At 49.0% G+C, this 21439-nt stretch overlaps 1 protein-coding gene across 1 annotated transcript in view; it reads left to right on the forward strand.

The window, feature by feature from the left end:
- LOC119395820 (elongation factor Ts, mitochondrial) overlaps positions 1-21439 on the forward strand; it is a 72051-nt gene that overhangs the window by 39703 nt on the left and 10909 nt on the right. The window contains exon 9 of the mRNA XM_049416780.1: positions 12912-13205. Within this exon, the coding sequence (XP_049272737.1) occupies positions 12912-13205 (294 nt within the window). The remainder of the gene's footprint in view (positions 1-12911; positions 13206-21439) is intronic.

Raw genomic sequence — 21439 nt, forward strand, 5'->3', positions numbered from 1 at the left:
TAAATGAATTATCAGCACCTCATAAGGCACAAAGTTTGGACATCTCTCTCGTAAAAATTTGACCCGTTATCGTCGTGACAGAGATGCATAGGTCAGCAAACTCACTCATGAGTCGAATCACGCAGACTCAGACCAAGACGTGAATCTGAGTCTGAGTGAGTACAAGTGAGTAATATTTTTGTGAATCTGAGTCCGAGTGAGTCCGGTTGAGAAAAATTTTTGTGAGCCTGAGTCCGAGTGAGCCTAAGGGCAAGATAGATTTCATGAGTGAGTCCGAGTCAGCTCCACATCTTTTGCCGACCTATGGTCCTATCACCTCAACTTCAGCATTACTATCAGCCTTATGTAGGCTCACGTTTATACTCACGTCTACTGATACATACTTCCACGCGCTACCGTTCATACGTCAGATCGATATTTATTGACCAGAGGCGTGAGTTGCGCAGGGACAGGGAGAGGAAATGCCTTGACCTCCCCCTGCAGTTTCTTTCACGGGAAGTTGTTGATAAAAATATCTCGTGTGAGTCACCTCTTTTAATAGAGATGTCCTTACTGAATTGCAAACTCTGATAACTCGTATTTGAAGGTACGAGATCAAAATGTGCAAGGTAGAGCACCGATTATGCGAGATATTGGTGTTAAAGAGCATTGACACTACGGTAGAAAAAGCTAATTATAGGCGAACGGAATCATGAGTCTACTCACTCAGACTCAGATCGAGCTGTGAGTCCGAGTGAATTATATTTTGGTGAGTCTGAGTCCGAGTGAGTCCGGTTGAGAAAAGTATAGTGAGTCCGAGTCCGAGTGAGTCCAGTTGAGAAAAAGTTTGGTTGAGTCTGAGTGAGCCCTAAGGGCAGTATACATTTTATGAGTGAGTCTGAGTGAACTCCACATTTTTTGCCGACCTATGCAGAGATGGGATCTTTTTAAAGCAAATTGTTGCTGTATATGAAACTTGGGTACATCATCACAAACCGGAAGGTAAAGCTGCGAGCATGGTTTAGAAACACTCATCACCAGAATTTAAGGAATTTGAACGTCAACCATGAGCTCATAAGATTATGCTAACACTATTCTGGAACAAGGAAGGTGTCGTAGCCGTTCATTTCACCCCGAGAGGCGAAACTGTGAACGGTGTGAACTATTGTGATGTGTTGCGAACGAAACTGAAAGCTCCAATCTGATCGAAATGTCATGGAAAACTGCGAAAATGGTGTCATCCTGCAGCAAGATAATGCTCGGCCACATTCTGCCTAACAGATTGCCAAAACAATAAAGATGTTGGGTTTTGAATAGCTGGAACACCCACTACACAGTCCAAACCAGGCTCCAAGCGATTTTTATAGGTTTGGACCATTGAAAGAAGCACTTAGGGGAAGAAGATTCGCTATTGACGCAGAAGTCATGATGCTGTGACTTCTGCATCAGCTACAGGTGCAACCAAAAATCTTTTTTTCTTCCAACGGAATCAAGAAACTTGTGAAACGTTGCACAAAGTGCGTTGAAGTGCAGGCAGGTAATGTAGAATAAATAATGTGCGCTTCAGTTTTCTGTCATTAGAATAAGCGTACCTTTTCTCAAATGTCCCTTTACTTTTTGACTTCACCTCATACATAGTAGTTAACAAGTAAACTATTTGGAACCATTAAAATTTATATTAGAGGCATCAGAAGTTAGAAAAGCCTATTGACGCTGTTGACAGTGCACATAGACAATCGAAAAAAAAAGGAATGAGAAATACTATTTGTAGAACGGCGTGTGCTTGTAAACACTTCCAAACTGCATGATCACAAACTTGCCTAAGGCTTATTTACAGCTCACTCTATGTAACGCAGTGATTCCACTCCTGCACCAACTGCTCCAAAGCGCGCCATATTGTATTTACTGCGGCATCCTGATAATATCGACGAAATTTGCGCCAAACTGCGCCAAAGTCTCGGGTTTGGGGGCGTCTGTCACCGGCAATCGCACCGCCGGCGCGTCAGAACATGTGCAGCTCGATCTTGGGGCTCATGGACCAAGAATTATTCCGCTGAATAAATAGCGCTCGCGCGTGCGTTCCGAGTAAGCCACGATGTCATGCACGGTGCCGACGCAGCTTCTGTTCTGCAAGTCGGCTCGACAGCAAAACGCGCTCTCCGCAGAGGCTCATGACGTCTAGGCCTATCGGTAGCGAGAAAGTGCGACGGGGATTAGAGCACTGCACGGGCCGTGATTTTCGGCCCGGGCCCGGGCCGGGCCCGGAACTCGTTCAAGTTTACCCGCCCGAGCCCGGCCCGGTGATTGAATGCGCGACCCGGGCCCGGCCCAAACCCGAGAAAAAATTTCGCCTACCCGGCCCGGCCCGGCCCGACGGCAGATCAGGCCCGACAGAGGCCCGATCCAATAACATAGGTGGTGTTGCCAGAACATAGAATCTATAGCAAAATGTAAAGTAGCTAACATCTACGCTTTGATGGCGAATGTTTGGCTAACAATTTTACTTTAACCTACGGACATACTGGGTACTATGAATGTTTGCTCGGCAATGGTAAACTATAACTGTTTTTTTTTTGTTTCGTTTTTTTTTTGCAAATGCAATGGGGATCATCAAGAGCGTTTTGTAGCAGATATTGCATCAAGGAAAGTGATTTGTAGCATGAGTTCAGTTTCGATAGAAAGTGCAATAAAAACAGAAGACAGAACAGAACGCTCTCTTCAATTTGTTTTTATTGCGCTCTTTATTGAAAATTAAAACAGGCTCCAACGACAAATGCAATCGTGCACCCGGCTTCTGGATATGTAACACCTGTCTTCAGCATTGTAGCACCTTGCCACAGCAGGATAGAGGAAGAAAGCAAAGTTTATTACCTTGTTGTAAATGCACTAACCTAAATAAAAATTATAACGAACCGTGTGCACCCCATGTTCTTTTATAAATACGTATAGGCAGCCGAAATGACGAAAAAGGTTTTTGTGGTAGAATTCTTTTCATATATCACACCGCTGCTGCTATATACATTCCATAAGTCTTTTGTGGCACATTTTATAGTTTATTTCTTCACGTTTTATTGTGCAAAAAAAATCAAATTATCTAGAGATTCCGGCTTTAAGCACGCCATGCACCATTGCATCACATATCCTGCCACGCTAAAGTTTCTCGCACTGTATGTGCTTGCAACAGGGTTGCACATCTGTCTTGCGAATTGTGAAGGTGTCGGCAGTCGCTGTTCTTAACTTCCACCACAGGAGCAAATTTAGGATGTCTTTGTGGACCTCTGCAGAATGAACGTAGCTGTGCAGCTTATCCCTTCATTTCTATCGTTCCCGAACGTCGTGGCAATATTCAGTATGACCTATAAAGCTCCTCTTTGAGGGCTTCACCTGGCAGTTTTCAGCAGTGTATGTTATGCGCGGCTTGCACTGCGCACTTTCTTTTATGTAGTAGGGTACGAATTTGGCTGGTTGGTGCATGACTTCAAGTAGAAAACAGCGCTACGAGACGGGACAGCGCCGTGTTTGTCCCGTCTCGTAGCGTTGTTTTCTAGTTGAATTCTTTTATGTGTCATATTTCTCTATAGATATATGCCTTCCTAAGGATGTTGTACTGGTAGAAGGTGATCACTGGAATACGCGGGTAGGATTGGCAGGAGGTGGACGAAGCGATTTCGATCTATTTTTGGTGTTCGTTACAGTTCGGTAATAAAGGCTTGAATAAGCTTCTCGGCGCTTATTCATTTAATGCATATGCTTCGAGGTAAAAGGACAACACCCGGCACGAAATTCGTAATTGCCTTTTTTTCAAGCGTGATATTTAGTCAAGCAAATATATTTTGCCTGATGCCCAAAGGCGTGCGCAGGGTTCATCAAGGGGGGGGGGTCAAAGGTTCATTGCAGCACCCCCTCACCCTACTAAGTCAATGTATGGGGCAGATTTTGCACCCCCCCCCTTCTTAAGTAACTTGAAGGGTCAATGTACGGGGCAGATTTTGCGCCCCCCTCTTAGGCGATTAGGGGGGGGGGCTGCCTCCCTGCCCCCCTGTGCGCACGCCTATGCTGACGCCTTATGCGGTTTGAACCTATGCTATTCCTGCACATTCCAACGGTGTTGCGGCAGTATCATGTAGCTCTCACACTATACCTGTATAGCGCAGGCAACCCAAACACGCGGCCCGTGGGCCTCTCCCTAGAGGCCCGTGGCCCGCACATGACTGTCTTCGGCCCATTTTTTCATGCATGACAGGTCTAAAGCTTTGCTGTCGTGAGGCATCCCCTGCGGCTACCATGTGTTGATACCTAACCGCAAAACAAAAATTGGGGGACGCTTAAGCTTCGCCTTTAAGAGTTGAACGCGATAGCAATGTCCTGCCCCTAGTGCACACTTCGAACACTACGAGTGTTGAACAGAATGCGCGCAATAAAGTGTGTGCCTTATGTAATGGGTAGCATGCTTTAAACCAGGAGCAGTTATGCACGAGAAACTTTTTCGAAGATGCGATGCACCCAACCCACTACGTGGTCTTAAGGGAATACTCGCAGTAATGTGTGTGCCTTTTGTAATGGGTGGCTGTCTTTAAACCACCAAGTCGTTATGATATTTACGTGGTGTGACGCCCGATGGCAATGTACGCTCGTACCACGCAATATTACCTCGATATTACATCTCGTACTGTGACACCTGTATACAGGACGCGTATTTTTGGGAAGCATCAAAGGTACTTTCAACGCAGCTTCAAGCAGAGGTGTGGCTGTGTGGTAGAACACCTGCTTGCCACGCAGACGGCCTGGGTTCGATTCTCGCTCGGACCCAACATTTTTATTATTTATTTTATTTGCAGCTTTTTCGATTTTTCGGTCACGCACAAGATGATGATTTTTCGCTCACAACCAGCGGCGCCGACGCCGACGGCGCAATTTCTGCGATACGAGCTCTTAAACGCTATCGCGTTAAAACTCTATATTTCAAAATCGGCGTCCAGGTTTTAGTCATGTTCAAGATAGGTATCGATATGTTGTTGGAATCCTGCCTCCAAATACCCTTCAGAAACGCCCCATATGTCATATATAGGAAAGCTCTTCTTTTAAATGGCAACGTTAGCTGACATTTGATACGACCTAGCCACTCCCCCCATTAGCATTTTGAATATAAAATGATAACGAATGCAAATAAAACACAGAATAACGACATTTTAGCTCTATATAAGCGCCTGGTATATCTACTTTTGGCTCGCGCCGATTTAGATAAATCAAGTAGCCCCATATGCAAGGAGCAAAACAAGTTCAGTACTTGTCCCTAATAAAATTTCTCCAAATAGCTTGCCCCACATATAAAAAAAACCACATATAAACAAACTTCAAGGGGCACTAGAAAGAAAAACAATTTTTCCATTATCAGTAAATTACTATTTTGTAATTTCTAAATCACCACGCTCGCAGGGACAAGACTCTTGGTAAATGGGAAAACGCGCAAAAAGATAAATGCGGGTGCCGACGCCCCCTTGAAATTCACTCAGCAGACGCGTGACATCTTAGATTCTGACGGCGTCTAATGAGGCCTACGTAGTTCTACATTGACCTCTGAGGGGGCCATATACTTAACATACCGAGTGTCAGGAAATTTTGTAGAGCCAATATCCCCCAAATACGACAAATACAGCTTGAAATCCGTGACGTCATGCTCAAAGTTTCGGTGCGAAATTTTAAAAAATTGAATTTCGACCTTCATTTTCTCGTCGGATAATAAAGTTATCGTGGCGAAGTGAATGACATTCGAGTTCTTAGATTACACTTTATCAGTCTAAAACGATTCAGTGCTTCACTACAGTGTCCATTTAAGAACCGAACAAAGTCCAAGCCCAGCCCGACCCGAGCCCGCCACCTCAAACCCGGGCCCGGCCCTAAGCCCGGAGCTTCAGGCCTGGGCCCGGCCCGGGCCCGACGTGAAAGCTACTTTACCCGGCCCGGCCCGGCCCACGGGCCGGGCCGGGCCCAGGTTTCCAGGTAGGCCCGAGCCCGTGCAGTGCTCTAACGGGGATTCATCGGCGGACGTCGTCTGTTCCAGAAACGCTGCTGATAGCTCGTTTCAAGCGTCGCACGGCACGTAAGGAAAGCAATGTTCAGTAATAACTACATGAGTGCTGCTAAAATGTCTGTCACTTCTGTTTCCGGACATCGCGGAATGAAATCTCGGATCGCTCGCAGTAGATTTATGGGACAATATCGATTTTTCCTTGTTTCGCGTTTATGGAAAGAGCACACGAACGGTGGAAACGCGTTGACACCTTTCCTCAGATATACTTTATCCATGGATCTTCATCCAGAACCGCTTTTTCGTAATTCCTTCCGCCAGCACGTCCGAGTTTGTAATCACTCTGCGGTAAATACCCCCTAAAAGGCCCTGCCCTTTCGAGCTCACGTGCTAGGGTTCCAATTCGAATTTCTTGCTTGCTTTTTTAAAAATGTCATCTCATTAGTGAAATCATATCTCCTGGTCGGAGCAGCCGCAAATGCGCAGCTGTCAGTAGTGGGCCTGTCGCTGACGGCCCACAGTGAAGCGGCTACGCCATGTTACACGTCCGCCCCTCGCTTTCGGGGGTCAATAGCTAACGGTTAAAAAAACTCAGTTTCGCTTAAGAGCGAAGCAATGAATGCGATACCAAAAAAATTGTATTGTGAAACGAAGTAAGACTAGCAGCTAACTCTTTTGGATCCGATCTCGCGTAACTCAACAAAACGCTGGTTTAAGGGAATATGGCCCCTCCAGGAACCGAAGCGTTTTCTTGCTCTGAGTTCTCTAAACGCGAAGTAAGCATTGAGAGCACAGCAAGTTTACGAGCCGTCTCCTGATGCCTCGAGGTAGCGCGCGCGCAAGCGACTGCGCCCTTCGAACGATGCCCCCCCCCCCTTTCCGCTCCCCTTGCGTCCCTTCATGCTCCTTACGAAAGACGGGCGGGGCGTTTCCTCTCTGTTTGATGAGCAATCGACGGCAGGCCCGCACGCGGGAAGATGTTATCTCATGCGCTGTCCGTGCGGCGGAGACAGACAGCCGGCTAGTTTAATCTCCGCTTCAGCCGCGTTCGTCGCCAGCGCTCGCGAGCTTTTACCCGCGGCTAGAATGCGCGTGGTGATGTTATTAATTTGGACTTTATACGGAAAATTACGGCAACGGCGACGGCAAAAATCCGCCGAGAGTGTCCATATAATTGCTATCGCAAGGGTCAATGTACGGAGCAGATTTCGCACCCCCCTCTTAGGTAATTAAGAGGGGTGGGGGCGCCCCCCCCCCCCCTGCCCCACCCTGTGCGCACGTCTATGCTCCTGAGATGATTTTTTCCATGAGATTTGCAATGAATCGAAATATTTCTAGCCTTCATAAGAGCCCCATAATAATACTCAGGTGCTTGAATGGTAATGCAATATGCTGCTGTATTGCACTCCAGGATGTAAAATTATCTGCTCCAAAGTGCTCCAAAATGGAAATTTTGCTGCTCCAAAAATTGCTCCAAATCAGAAGTCCTCCCCATGTAACACAAAGGAAGCTATTTCCCGTCTAAAAGACGTCTTGAACGGCTATCAAAAAAGGCTAATAGACGTCTTGGTCAAGACATTCCCGTAGCCGTAGACGTCTATCCGACGTCTGATAGCTGTGCTAATGTCCCGCTAGTTGACGTCTTTAGAAGACGTTTTGAAAAGACCAAGATAAGACGTTTTATAGACGTTCTTGTTTTTTCGCCGTTTTCAAAATTTTGGACTTTCGAAATATAAAATAAACTAATATAACTGTCTTTGCAGATGTTTGGTCGGCAGCCTGACGGCTACCATAGGAAAATAGAGATTGAGGGGACCGAAAGAGCTCCCGCGAGAGCACTTTCGTGTTTTTCTCACACTTCCTATGTCAGTCGTCGAGCAGGTGACCAAACAATCAAGCAAGATCACTAACATACATACATACCTGTTCACCCACGCATGTCCCCACTGTTGCATATATAAGTTTTCGACGCTGAGTTTACTCGCGTTTATTGCCGACCGAATCAAGTTGTTGCGGTCGCTCATATGTGCCGCGTGAATTATTGGCTACTTCAGCACACCATACATATCCAATTTTCATATAAAAGACATCGGTTTATAATAAATTTGAACACGTACGCAGGGGATCAACACGTATACTGTACTACATAAATGACGTTTAGCGGATGGCGCGCAAATAAATAATCGCGCTTCTCAGCAACAATAAATTATCCCATGATGTTGTCAAATCGGCTTTATTAATGAATAAAGCACAACCAAATGTGGCACAAAACACGTTGGAAGGTGACCGCACAAGGTGAAGCTGAGTGGCACGGCAGCGACGTAAATAAAATTCTGCATGAATGCACTCCAAGTCTCGTCAAAGAAACTGCACTGGCTTCCGCATTAGCTGGCATGGTCTCAGGCCCAATATCTTGCACAAACAGCAGTGAAGAAAAGCTGCATACAGAGAAAGCAAGTAAGCTACGCAGGATTTACAACAAATAACAGATCATCAAGTCACTCTAAAGACACATTTCCAATTACAGATATGATAAAATGCAGTCACGTATTAAGAAACGACAATCAATCATAACCGCACCTACAGGCCAGGCGCCTACGGTAGAAGCTTTGCACTTTGTCAGCGACAGGCCGGCGTAGTTGTAAGCATGCTTGCCTAAACTATGTCGGCCTGTCACTAGCGTGCGTGCGTGGAGCCACGAGCTGTAACGCACAAAACATAATTACTCAAAATAGGGCGAGTCAGTCTGGCTTACGATTCGCACCGGCGCGTATAGACGTCAGACTCTGCCCAGGCGGCACTGCGAAAAACACCGCCACCAGCGCCCTCATCGTAGCCCTGGCACTAACTGGGTAGTGCAAAGAGAGCCGCCCGCAAGCGAATGTGCATAGGCCGCAATATAACCCTCCTCTTTCGTTGGTGTCGAGGCGCAGTTTCCTGAAAATCAAGGACCTGGAAAGCTTCTTCCGCCAATCCACGCTTCAGAAACAAAGGAAGCTGATCAAAGCGAACCGCGAGTACAATGCAAAATAAGTTTTAGTTATTCCCGCGCGCTGCAACTCGCAAGTACAAGCGAGCATCACACGACACCGAGTTTGAGGCAAGCCCTCCGACATCCGTTCTCTAGAGCCTAAATGCGTTAACATTGGGTATATACGTATGCCACAGCGATAAAGTACCTACATACACGATCAATTTACTAAGCTATGCATCTTACGATCAGTGGTAGAAAACTCGGTTCATCAGGGGCGAATGGCTCCGGCGATTTTCGCCTTTTCAGTTGTATTCTCCCTTAATTCATCTCTCGCTTCCTGTGCATTGGAGTGTTTTATTACGCATCCTCAAATGGTCTCTTGATGGTCGTCTTCCGTTTGTATGTACTGAAAATGGGGATACGTGCGTGTCCACTTTCGCGGGGTACAACCAAAGGCAAAACCGTGGCCTCCGAGGTAGCTACGGCAACCGCGGAGGACACGGGCGAAACAAACCTGAATGGGGTAACGACCAACATTCTGCGATTTACTTGTATGACGCACGTGGTGTTAGCTAGTTAGAACCAGAACTCTGAGCCTTCAAAACGTACATACGTCCGCGATGCTGTGTTGTGACGACCAACTCGTCGCGGTGTGCGTATCACGCGTCTCCACTCTGCCTCTAGCTGCTCACTTCGTGTTACACGACAAGCACCGCAGTCAGAGCCTCTGCTGAGCTTCATAGTCAAGGTTACCACGGTTTTGCATCAGGGCTACGTAAAACAACAGCAGAGCCACACATTCATGCCACCGGCTGTGGAGAACGCGGGTACTTCGCTTACCCAACACGCTCGCAACGGCCCGTATCCAGCGCTCTCGCCTTTCTTCTTCGTACGACAACTATGGAAATCGGTAAAACTGAACGTTGTTATTCAGTCTTTTACGTCCGTGGCAATTCACAACGCAACAGTGCGTCTTTTGCGGAGTTTCTTCGTAGCGTGCGGAGGGCTCTCGTCTGCTGCTGTTTTCGCCGTCGTTCAGGCGAGTGATCCAGCAAGCACTTCACGACGGTTTGGTGGCGCGTCCGACTAGCGGAGAGCAATTCACAGCTCTCGTTCTGAGTGCTAAATTAGCAAACACAGGCGATATTAAGCTCAATCGTTGTTTCGCACTCGCTAGTTGCACCTGGTCCCATAGCAAACTGTGCGAGAGAGTCGGTCTATGCACTACTCAATACTTCTCAGACAGGTGGCGCCACACATCTTGGAAACTCCAGAGTCTGACGTCTATACTATAGTTTCGCGTTCGACCACGCGGTTCAACTTAGCAAAGAACTGTTCACAGTTTAATCACAATGCTAAAACCTTTCAGTAAAAACGACGAAAGGTCAGGTGCACTTACCGAAAAAAGCACTCTATCCGAACGTGCACACGTTCTTAGCTGTTTGTCTGGCTGCAACGAAGGTGGTGAGCAGAACAATCGCTTCTTGAAACGAACGTACCGACGAACGTACCGTCGCAAAAAGCACAGTAAAGCTTGTTTCACCAAACACTGATGGAAAATATGCGACAGACAGTATGATCACCGTTACTTGATGCCAAACAGCCCGTAATCCGTTCATCCGTTCACAAACAAAAGCTGACAACGCTACACAAAACGCAAATCACCGCCGGCCGTCACTAGCTCTGCTGCCGATCGAGCCGCCGCTGCCGCCACGAACTGGCGGCTGGCGCGAACTAGTGGAGGAAGAGGGGAAAGGGGGAGGAACATAGAGTTTCTTACAGTAAACTCTATGGGGAGGAAGGAACAAGTATTCTGAAACAAGCCTCACCCTTCACTTGACCAAGCTGAGCACAGCGTCACCATTCAACAGAAAAGACACAACGGTTCTCACAAAATAATCCCGCCTATTGCTCAATATTTAGTGAACATTCCTGCCAATAGGCGTATCTGCCATCGACATTGAGTCAAGGTGGAGCGCCGAGTAAAAAGATGTTCTTGAATGCAGGGGTAAACATGCGCGCTTCGACAACATCCGCTTCGAGCCTCCGACTGCGTAGCATCAGTAGCATGCTTGCCTGGCTTGCCTGCGTTTGCTTCTGTTGTCGTTCGCTGTTGCGCGAGCGTTGCGCGGTCTTAGCCGCCTTGGCTTGAAAAGAATATACTTACCAAACTGCTGATAGAAACGCGCCTTGCGGAGCGAAACCAATTATTTTGAGGGCTTTGTTTTCTGCGTCTCTTCTTTCACTAAAGCGACAGTCACCGCTCTTTAGACATGCGCGTTTTGGCGTCTTTGCGCTCGTGGACAAAACATTTGAAGAATCATTTATATAGTCGTTGCGCGCGCACTTTCCCCCAGAATGTCTAAAAATGTCTCAAAGTAGACGTTGTGTACTTCTTTGGCAGAATACACTCTGGCTATGTCGTAGCTGTTGAAAACGGTAATAAACAATACGCCGGCATATTTGAGAGGCAAGTGCCTTATTTTGCAAAAATGTCTATTCTTGATCTTCTCGTAAACCAAGACGTCTATAGCCGTCCGTAGCCGTTTCGAGACGTCTTTTAGAGGTTTTGTGTTACATGGGTCGGTAGCATCACAGATGTGACGCCAAAATTCAATGAATGCGCTGCTTTGTACCGGCATAGGAATGAAGAAACACGCCTGATGATTGAGGCATGGCATATCGAGAATAGTGGTAGCGCATGCATGAGCCAACCTTCGATTAACTTGCATAAATATAAAATCAAATGCCTTAACAGTTATCTTTCACGTAGGCCCCCACGCATGCCGGATTGATAGGTTCGCCCATCGCATAGGCAAGCGCAGATAAGTTTTCGTGCCTCCTTTCTTTTCCGCCGTTGTGCATCTCTTCAGTTGTTAGTCGGCGTTTGTGGTGTCCTGACTTCTTTCTTGTGTCCGTGTTTGCACGCCCTATCTTTTCAGAATGAATACTTACCAACTAGCTCAGCTCTCTGTCATTCTAAGATGCATTATTTATCACATTATTATATATGACCTCGGTAAACCAGCGTTAGCCAACGCTACAGTTGACAGCATGGGTCGGCGTACCCTCTCTGCCGCGATTAATCAGTGGTTACGGTGCTCGGCTGCTGACCCGGAGGTCGCGGGTTCGATCCCTGCTGCGGCAGCCACATTTCGGTGGATGCGAAGTAGTAGATCGAGGCCCGTGTACCGCGCGATGTCAGTGCATGTTAAAGAACACCGGATGGTCGAAATTTCCGGAGCCCTCCACTACGGCGTGTCTCATGATAATATCGTGGTTTTGGGACGTTAAACCCCAGATATTATTATTATATTACACTGAAAGTACGCCACGCGGCCAAAGAAAAAGAAATGAAAGAAAGTGCTCAAGGTCATGACTTGCACTGATGAAAGGACGTAGCTTCTTGCCCCCTTTTGCCTGGACCAAAGTTTTCGTGCTTCAGTCCGTGAGTACTGTACCTATGGTGTTGCCTAAGTTATGTCTAATGTCGCCCGGTGTTCCTTGAAGGATTGCTAATTCTGGCTAGAGATTATCACCCCAAATGCCAGCGATTAGATGTTACAACACCAACGATCGAATAATCGACTTGTCTGCCATTATTGAGACAAAAGTCTTAAAAGACGTCACATGATCGTGAGAGAACGTGACGCCACATGATGACGTCATCGCGTGACATCGGAGATTGGGCAAACGTGGGCCGATCACGGAGGCAGTGCAATACTGTTTGAGGTACAGAGAACTTGCAATGTCTCTGGTTCTGGAGGCAGATAGAGGAAAACGACGTTAGGTGCAGACAGCTCCCACAGGGGGGCGGGGGAGGATCAATACATCGACTAAGAAGAAAGAGATGGCTTTCGTCTTCGAGTCGACCTAGGCGAAGGCATAAGAGTTTCTTTCTCTGCTTTTCATATCTCTTGCTTCATGCAGGGCTTATACCAGCTGCTGGAGGGAGATGTCCTTGTACAATGCCGACAGACGGATGTCCAGTTCGTGAAGGAAGCGCTCGTGACCGCCTCAAAAGTTTTCTCACAGGCAACTGGCATCAGTGGCAGCGCTGTCGTGGACCTGTCCAACTTTTTGGGCGACAGCTGCTGCGGCGGAGTGATCATCACATCACGGAACGGACAGAAGAGTGTCAGCAACACCCTTGAGGACAGGCTCGAGCGCATTTCATATTATGAAATGCCATACATTCAAGCAACCCTCTTCAGAAAGAACCAGGTGAAGAACTAAGTAGGGCATACGCTCATAAAACCCCACTGCAGCATCATTACCTTACAAAAGTTTGTACCACCTGTCAATAAACAGTTTATTGGGGAAAGTCGATAGAACCTACCGACGGTACATTGAAAGTCGTTAGACCGTCCTATATAAAGCAGGCTACATTTTTCTAAAGTGCGTGCAAGGTGGGTCCTAAATGAATTATCAGCACAGCATAAGGCACAAAGTTTGGACATCTCTCTCGTAAACATTTGACCCGTTATCGTTGTGACAGAGATGCATAGGTCGGCAAACTCACTCAGGAGTCGAATCACTCAGACTCAGATCAAGACGTGAATCTGAGTCTGAGTGAGTACAAGTGAGTAATATTTTTGTGAGTCTGAGCCCGAGTGAGTCCGGTTGAGAAAAATTTTTGTGAGCCTGAGTCCGAGTGAGCCTAAGGGCAAGATAGATTTCATGAGTGAGTCTGAGTGAGCTCAATATCTTTTGCCGGCCTATGGTCCTATCACCTCAACTTCAGCATTACTATCAGCCTTATGTCGGCTCACGTTTATACTCACGTCTACCGATACATACTTCCACGCGCTACCGTTCATACGTCAGATCGATATTTATTGACCAGAGGCGTGAGTTGCGCAGGGACAGGGAGAGGAAATGCCTTGACCTCCCCCCGCAGTTTCTTTCACGGGAAGTTATTGATAAAAATATCTCGTGTGAGTCGCCTCTTTTAATAGAGATGTCCTTACTGAATTGCAAACTCTGATAACTCGTATCTGAAGGTACGAGATCAAAATGTGCAAGGTAGAGCACCGATTATGCGAGATATTGGTGTTAAAGAGCATTGACACTACGGTAGAAAAAGCTAATTATAGGCGAACGGAATCATGAGTCGACTCACTCACTCATATCGAGCCGTGAGTCTGAGTGAGTCCGAGTGAATTATATTTTGGTGAGTCTGAGTCCGAGTGAGTCCGGTTGACAAAAAGTATAGGTGAGTCTGTCTGAGTGAGTTCAGTTGAGAAAAAGTTTGGTGAGTCTGAGTGAGCCCTAAGGGCAGTATACATTTTATGAGTGAGTCTGAGTGAACTCCACATTTTTTGCCGACCTATGCAGAGATGGGATCTTTTTAAAGCAAATTGTTGCTGTATATGAAACTTGGGTACATCATCACAAACCGGAAGGTAAAGCTGCGAACATGGTTTAGAAACACTCATCACCAGAATTTAAGGAATTTGAACGTCAACCATGAGCTCATAAGATTATGCTAACACTATTCTGGAACAAGGAAGGTGTCGTAGCCGTTCATTTCACCCCGAGAGGCGAAACTGTGAACAGTGTGAACTATTGTGATGTGTTGCGAACGAAACTGAAAGCTCCAATCAGATCCAAATGTCATGGAAAACTGCGAAAAGGTGTCATCCTGCAGCAAGATAATGCTCGGCCACATTCTGCCTAACAGACTGCCAAAACAATAAAAAAGTTAGGTTTTGAATTGCTGGAACACCCACTACACAGTCCAAACCAGGCTCCAAGCGATTTTTATACGTTTGGACCATTGAAAGAAGCACTTAGGGGAAGAAGATTCGCTATTGACGCAGAAGTCATGATGCTGTGACTTCTGCGTCAATTGGCTACAGGTGCAACCAAAAATCTTTTTTTTCTTCCAACGGAATCAAGAAACTTGTGAAATGTTGCACAAAGTGCGTTGAAGTGCAGGCAGGTAATGTAGAATAATGTATGCTTCAGTTTTCTATCATTATTGCCACGGGCGTTTCTTATTATCATTTTGCTGTATTCAGTTTTTGCCCACAAAGACTGTCAGCAACACTTAGCGCAAACCGCGCCTCATTGTTCGAGAAGCTTCACGAGTATTGTAGATCATTTTGTTAAGATTGCGCGCGAGACGCGAACACTCGAGCTTATTCTAGAGATTACGCAACAACCAGCGATATCGCTGGAAAGTTCGATAGCGCCTGTATAAAAGCCGACGTGCTTCACCGCTTGTCAGTTGATCGACGGTCGACGCTCTATTCGCCACTATCAGTGTATTGCTTTTCAGTTTCCCGGCCACAAGTTCGGCCAAATAAAGAGTTTCATCTCTGACGTGCTGAGTGCTGCCTTCGTCAACGTCACGACCACGTGACATCTGGTGGAGGTGCTGCTTCATGATCCGGACGCCACCGCGGAGCGCTGACCCAAGCCCAAGCCGCGACGAGGACGACGGCAAGGAAATCCCGGATCGTCGAACAAGCCGCAGGCAGAAGGGACTGCAGCCAGAGCACGGGCTCCTTCCCGAAAAACCCAGGCAGCCGCAGATCTCAACATCGACCACAGCGACGATGACCGACCACGTGCAGCCTGCGCCAATCCTTCTTCGCCAGCCCAAGGAGCTGCCAACCTTCCGCGGATCGTCGTTCGAAGACCCGGAAAGCTGGCTCGAAGCCTACGACCGAGTCACCCTTTTCAATGCCTGGACCAGTGAAGACAAGCTACAGCATGTCTACTTCGCCTTGGAGGACGCAGCTAGAACCTGGTTCGAAAACCAAGAGCGAACCCTGACAACATGGGACGTTTTTCGCACCAGGTTCCTGGCAACATTCACCAGCGTCGTCCGCAAGGAGAGGGCGTCGTCCGCAAGGAGAGGGCCGAGGCTCTGCTCGAAACCCGCGTGCAGCTGCCTAACGAAAACGTGGCACTCTTTACAGAAGAAATGACGAGACTGTTCCGCCACGCAGACCCCGAGATGCCCGAGGAGAAGAAAGTTCGGTTCCTCATGCGAGGAATCAAGCAGGAGCTGTTCGCGGGACTGATCAGAAACCCACCCAAGACCATCCAAGAATTCCTCGCGGAGGCAACAACAATCGAGAAGACGCTCGAGATGCGCACGAGGCAATACAACCGCCGCATGCCGACGACGAACTACGGGGAAGCACATGCGCTGTGCTCCGACGACTTGCGTGAGACGATAAGGGCGGTCGTGCGCGAAGAGCTCCGAAAGATGTTTCCTGCATTGCAACCCCAGGTGCATTCCATAGCCGACGTCGTTCGTGAGGAACTTCAGCATTCGCTGGGAGTTACTGCACCGCCACAACCTGAGCCGGAAGCCATGAGCTATACTGCCGTTGCACGCTATGCTGTCGCAACTCCGCGCTATCACCAACGCCCCTCACCGTCGCATTTCCGTCGCCAGACACCGCCGCCCTCTCCGACGCCATCCCGCGCGCCTGCAAGCCAAAGCTACACCCCCCGAAAGACCGACGTTTGGCGCGCCCCTGACAACCGCCCGCTCTGCTACCACTGCGGGGAGGCTGGCCACACGTACCGCCGCTGCCAGTACCGACAGATGGGGCTACGCGGATTCGCCGTCAACGCGCCGCGTCCGCAGCCAGGCGAACGGCCTCGCGACATCGACGACTATCTCACTGGAGCACAGCGGCAAGAACGCCGACCTTCCCGCTCGCCGTCGCCCGGCCGGTACATGTCACCGCACCGCCGGCAGTACACTGGCCCAAACCGGGGCCGGTCGCCTAGCCCGTATCCGGGAAACTGAGGGCAGCAACCGATGGAGGTGCGGTTGCTGTACGACGAAATGCCGAAGATCCTCCGTGGCCGCCGACGACGACTATGCGACGAGACCTGCAGAACACGACGCGAAGCAGACGAAGACGTCCCGATGAAACCACGCGGACCAAAGAAGACCCGATGACGCAACATGGAAGTAGCGGAACAAACCGACGCAGCCGTGACCCGACGCCGCGACCCAACCGCAACGCAAGACGACGTACTAGCGACATCGACGTTCTCATCGACGGCCACAACGTCACCGGTCTCGTCGACACTGGGGCCGACTATTCCGTCCTCAGTGGGCCATTCGCCACCAAGCTGAAGAAAGAAAAGACCGCTTGGAGTGGACCCGAAATCCGGACAGCTGGAGGCCACCTGATAACGCCGATTGGTGTCTGCACGGCGAGAGTCACCATCAATAACCGGACTTATCCTACGAGCTTTGTAATCCTACAAAACTGCTCCAGGGATGTGATACTTGGAATGGACTTCCTAAGTGACCATGGTGCCGTCATCGACCTGAGGTCTGAGTCGATAACACTAACCTCAGACAAAGCGCTCCCGCCCCACGCGACGCCAGGGAACTATGCACTTAATGTGATAGAAGAGCAGGTGACCGTTCCGCCGCGCTCCAGTGTCATTATTTCCGTCGGCACCGAAAAAGCTGCGAACCATGAAGGCGTCATCGAGGGCGATCAGCACCTACTCCTGAACCGTCAAATTTGTGTCGCGAGAGGTATAGCCCAGCTGCGTGACGGTAAAACAAAGGTATTGCTGACAAACTTCAGCCACGAATATAGGCACCTCAACATTGGTACGACGGTCGCCTACATCGACGAATGTGAGGCCGCCAGCAATGCTTTCGCCCTCTTCGATGCTGCCGAACCTGCTTCGACGAATCGAGGTCCCGAACCAGATTTCGACGTCAACCCGATCCTTCCGAAGGTCAAGCAAGACCAGCTCAAAGCCCTGCTCCTGCAATACAAGGACTGCTTTTCATCGTCGTCCAGACTTCGGCAGACACCGGTCGCAAGACATCGCATCATAACAGAAGAAAGTACCAGGCCACTTCGTCAGAGCCCATACAGAGTTTCGACGCGAGAACGTGAGGCCATAAAAAAACAAGTCGACGAAATGCTACGCGACGACATCATCCTGCCTTCAAAGAGTCCGTGGGCGTCACCCGTGGTGTTAGTGAAGAAGAAGGATGGGACCCTACGTTTCTGCGTCGATTATCGTCGCCTGAACAAAATCACGAAAAAGGACGTGTACCCTCTCCCACGTATAGACGACGCCCTAGACCGACTTCACAACGCGAAGTACTTTTCTTCAATGGACCTCAAGACCGGCTACTGGCAAATCGAAGTCGACGAGAGAGACCGAGAAAAGACTGCCTTCATAACACCGGACGGCCTGTTCGAGTTCAAGGTCATGCCCTTCGGTCTTTGCTCGGCACCTGCGACTTTCCAACGAGTCATGGATACTGTATTAGCTGGCTTGAAGTGGCAGACTTGCCTTGTTTACTTGGACGACGTCGTTGTGTTTTCCTCGAACTTCGACGAACACCTCCAGCGACTTCAATCCGTACTTCAAGCAATCAAGAACTCCGGGCTTACCCTGAAGCCAGAAAAGTGCAGCTTCGCGTACGAGGAGCTCTTGTTTTTGGGTCACGTGATCAGCAAGACTGGAGTGCTCCCAGACCCGCAGAAAACAGCTGCCATCGCTGCGTTCCCGCCACCCACCGACAAGAAGGCCGTGCGCCGATTTCTCGGCTTGTGCGCCTATTACAGACGCTTTGTCAAAGACTTTTCACGGATCGCCGAGCCACTAACGCAGCTCACGAAGACCGACGTCGAATTCAGGTGGCAAACAGCGCAAGTCGAAGCATTTCATGAACTGAAACGACGCCTGCAGACGCCTCCGATACTTGCGCATTTCGACGAATACGCCGATACGGAGATTCACACCGATGTAAGCAGCGTAGGACTCGGCGCCGTCCTTGTGCAGCGGACGGAAGGACTGGAAAGAGTTATCAGTTATGCTAGCCGGTCACTGTCTAAGGCAGAGGCCAACTATTCCACAACAGAAAAGGAGTGCCTCACCATCATCTGGGCTACGTCAAAGTTTCGCCCCTACCTCTACGGCAGGCCCTTCAAAGTTGTGAGCGACCATCACGCCTTGCGTTGGCTAGCTAACTTGAAGGACCCTTCAGGTCGCCTTGCACGGTGGAGCCTAAGACTTCAAGAATTTGACATTACCGTCGTGTACAAGTCCGGAAAGAAACACTCCAACGCCGACTGCTTGTCTCGTGCCCCCGTCGACCCACCACCGCCCGACGACCAGGATGATGACAGCGTCTTGGGAGCCATAAGTACCGACGACTTCGCCGAACGACAGCGAGCCGACCCGGAACTAAAGAGTTTAGTGGAATACCTTGAGGGCAGGACCATCGTTGTCCCAAAAGTATTCAGGCGAGGGTTGACATCATTTTCTTTGAAAAATAACGTCCTCGTAAAGAAGAACTTCTCTCCAGCCCGAGCCAGCTACCTTATCGTTGTACCTTCAGGACTGCGACCAGAAATTCTGCATGCCCTGCACGACGACCCGACGGCTGGACACCTCGGACTTTCCCGCACGCTCGCACAAGTACAGGAAAAGTACTACTGGCCGCGCCTTGCCGCCGACGTTACTCGCTACGTAAGGACGTGCTGAGACTGTCAGCGACGGAAGACACCGCCGACTAGGCCAGCGGGACTTCTGCAGCCAATCGAACCACCTCACCGGCCGTTCCAGCAAATCGGGATGGACCTACTGGGGCCGTTCCCGACGTCGACTTCCGGCAACAAGTGGATCGTCGTAGCAACTGACTACCTCAACCGCTACGCCGAGACAAAGGCCTTGCCCAAAGGCAGTGCCGCTGAGGTAGCCAAGTTCTTCGTTGAGAGCATCGTCCTTCGACACGGCGCCCCAGAGGTGCTCATCACCGACAGAGGTACGGTGTTTACGGCTGACCTAACTCAGGCGATCTTGGAATACAGCCACACAAGCCACCGCCGCACCACCGCGTACCACCCACAGACCAACGGCCTGACCGAGCGTCTCAATAAGACCATCGCCGACATGCTGGCCATGCACGTCGACGTCGAACACAAGACGTGGGACGCTATCTAGAATTCCGTACGTGACCTTCGCGTACAACACGGCCGTACAAGAAACGACGCAGATGACGCCATACAAGTTGGTCTACGGACGGAGCCCGGCAACGACGCTCGACGCCATGTTACCAAACGTTACCGACGAGGAAAACACCGACGTGACCACCTACCTACAGCGCGCCGAAGAAGCACGACCGCTCGCCCGTCTACGGATCAAGAACCAGCAGACGACTGACAGCCGCCGCTACAGACTTCGACGACGCCACATGGAATACCAACCCGGTGACCGTGTATGGGTATGGACGCCAATACGCCGACGGGGACGTAGTGAGAAGCTTCTTCGACGATACTTCGGACCGTACAGAGTACTTCGACGCCTCGGCGCACTCGACTACGAGGTTGTGCCTGACGGCATTACGAACTCTCAGCGGCGCCGTGCACGACCTGAAGTCGTCCATGTCGTGCGCCTCAAACCATATTACGCCCGTTAGCGAATCTAAGGACTGTGATTCTCCTTTATTATTGTACTTTCTTGCTTGTGCTTATTGTTTATTGTACTTTGTTCTTGTTATTTATTGTTGCATGCATTGGCCTGTTCTGTTTTAAGCATCGGGACGATGCTTTTTCAGAGGGGGGCATTGCCACGGGCGTTTCTTATTATCATTTTGCTGTATTCACTTTTTGCCCACAAAGACTGTCAGCAACGCTTAGCGCAAACCGCGCCACATTGTTCGAGAAGCTTCACGAGTATTGTAGATCATTTTGTTAAGATTGCGCGCGAGACGCGAACACTCGAGCTTATTCTAGAGATTGCAACAACCAGCGATATCGCTGGAAAGTTCGATAGCGCCTGTATAAAAGCCGACGCGCTTCACCGCTTGTCAGTTGATCGACGGTCGACGCTCTATTCGCCGCTATCAGTGTATTGCTTTTCAGTTTCCCGGCCACAAGTTCGGCCAAATAAAGAGTTTCATCTCTGACGTGCTGAGTGCTGCCTTCTGTCAACGTCACGACCACGTGACATTATAAGTGTACATTTTCTCAAATGTCCCTTTACTTTTTTACTTCACCTCATACATAGTAGTTAACAAGTAAACTATTTGGAACCATTAAAATTTACATTAGAGTCATCAGAAGCTAGAAGAGCATATTGACGCTGTTCACAGTGCACGTAAACAACTAAAAAAAAGGAATGAGAAATACTATTTGTAGAACGCATGTGCTGTAAACACCGCCAAATTGCATGATCACAAACTTGCCTAAGGCTTATTTACAGCTCACTCTATGTAACGCCAAAATTCAATGAATGCGCAGTTTTGTACCGGCATAGGAATGAAGAAACACGCCTGATGATTGAGGCATGGCATATCGAGAATAGTGGTAGCGCATGCATGAGCCAACCTTCGATTAACTTGCATAAAGGTAAAATCAAATGCCTTAACAGTTATCTTTCACGTAGACCCCCACGCATGCCGGATTGATAGGTTCGCCCATTGCATGGGCATGCGCAGATAA

This window comes from Rhipicephalus sanguineus, chromosome 6, assembly GCF_013339695.2.
Source record: "Rhipicephalus sanguineus isolate Rsan-2018 chromosome 6, BIME_Rsan_1.4, whole genome shotgun sequence".
NCBI lineage: Eukaryota > Metazoa > Arthropoda > Arachnida > Ixodida > Ixodidae > Rhipicephalus > Rhipicephalus sanguineus.